We start from the raw sequence: 1,696 nt of genomic DNA, 5'->3' as shown, positions 1-1,696 counted from the left end.
TCATTCTAAAATATTAATATACTCGAGAGCTATAAAAGTAATAATTCCTTTCATAAAACAGACAGGGAGTATTCCCAATGAGTATTGAGGAGTAGGGTGGAATTTTTTTCAATTAAGTGTAAAATAAATTTTCTGGCTGCCATAAACGATACTACATGCCTGTATATATTTGTATATTCTTGTTTTTAAATAGTTGAAATATTTTATTCCTTTAGGCTATTGTTTATTTCTTCCTCAAATGGACTTAACTTCTCCCATAGTTTTATTCATTACATCTGATGCATAAGCGACCCTTTTCTGAAGAATGATGCTAAGACTGTAAGTTATGACAGAAACCTAAACAATGTCTCTGACAATAGCTACCATGGGCAGTTTTAAACCTGTGGGAGGAAAATAATTTACAATTAAAGACAGTTACTTTTGAATACGGATACATAATTATCTCACCAACATGTCACTTTGCAACAAAGTCGTCAGCATTTTATTGTTCTCTGAACGGGTTAAATGTTTTAAATGGCACTCCTATCGATAAATATTTACATTAAACCAAGCTTTAGTGCTGCTATGGATTTGACACAAATCTCCCTTCATTACCCGCCATGTTTTTTAAAACCGGAAGTACGAGTTCGTAAATTTGAAATCTCGATCCCGACTCAAATTTGACATCTGAAAGAAAAAAATCTGTTTTTCTCAATTTTATTTTTTTTCTGAAAATTCAAAAACCCGAGCGGCGGGTTTGTAAACCTAAAAATAAAAAAATGCTGGCCTAAAAAGAGAGAATGAACTTGTTTGAACAATCCGGGATTGGGTTTAGTTCACAATCATCTTGGTGAAGTTGGTGATGTTGAAGAAATTTATCCCACAAAAGATTCTATTGACCTAAACTTCTTGGTAATCCATTTCACAAATTGTTGCCATTGATTGTTTTGGAATTCTGTTTCACATACTTGTCTACAGAGTTTTAATAAACAACTTTCTTTTGACATTGACCGATGACTTGTTAAAAAAAAGTTTTTGTGTCATTATAAATGCCGGTTCATTATCTGTTCATAAACAAGCCTTAATGAATCTGTTCACTTTTCAAGCAAACACTATATTAAGTGAGCTTTGCATCTATCAACGACATTTCATGAATCTTCATAAACCTTATATATTCATGAGTTCCATATCTTTTATTGGTTTTTTTTTTTATTGTAGAAACTGAAGAGAAAGAGATTGAAGTATTAACCAAACTAAAAGAAACAGTTGACAAACAAAGAGAAGAATTGAGGAAGTTAAAGACAGATGCTAAACACAGAATGTCTGATTGTGAGGCTGTAAGTTTTAGTTATGTAGTTAAATGCAGGACAGACTGGACACAACCTAACACCAGAGTGAACCCGAAGCAGACCCAGGGTTCACTCGGGGTCCGTTCGGGTTCGCTTTCAGAAATTTTGGTGCGCTTCGGGATCGCATTATGCACTGATGCGTGAAACGGACCTCGCTTTAATCTCGCTGCCAGTATGCCAGGCCCCTTGTATATTCCAATACAGTAAGGGAATTGTGGAATCGATCATTGTTGTTTTGGTGGCGATCGATACATGTATACTGTACATGTATACAGTGACATTATGGAGAACATTGATAAATTTTCAAAAATTCAACTGTACATTCGAGGTAGATTTATAATTGAAATTTTTGAGAAATTCCAAGTTAT

At 34.1% G+C, this 1,696-nt stretch overlaps 1 protein-coding gene across 1 annotated transcript in view; it reads left to right on the top strand.

Annotated features, from left to right (window-relative positions):
• Window positions 1-1,197: 1,197 nt before the first annotated feature.
• LOC134273206 (RILP-like protein 1) overlaps window positions 1,198-1,696 on the top strand; it is a gene marked incomplete at both ends in the record, with an annotated part of 1,883 nt that continues 1,384 nt past the window's right edge. Inside the window, one exon of the mRNA XM_062755397.1 lies at window positions 1,198-1,316. Within this exon, the coding sequence (XP_062611381.1) occupies window positions 1,198-1,316 (119 nt within the window). The remainder of the gene's footprint in view (window positions 1,317-1,696) is intronic.

Source organism: Saccostrea cucullata, unplaced genomic scaffold, assembly GCF_032062105.1.
Source record: "Saccostrea cucullata isolate Sc308-1 unplaced genomic scaffold, CSIRO_AGI_Scuc_v1 ctg7699, whole genome shotgun sequence".
In the NCBI taxonomy this organism is placed as follows: domain Eukaryota; kingdom Metazoa; phylum Mollusca; class Bivalvia; order Ostreida; family Ostreidae; genus Saccostrea; species Saccostrea cuccullata.
The sequence above is the reverse complement of the archived record's forward strand: the minus strand, read 5'-3'. Positions and strand labels throughout refer to the sequence as shown.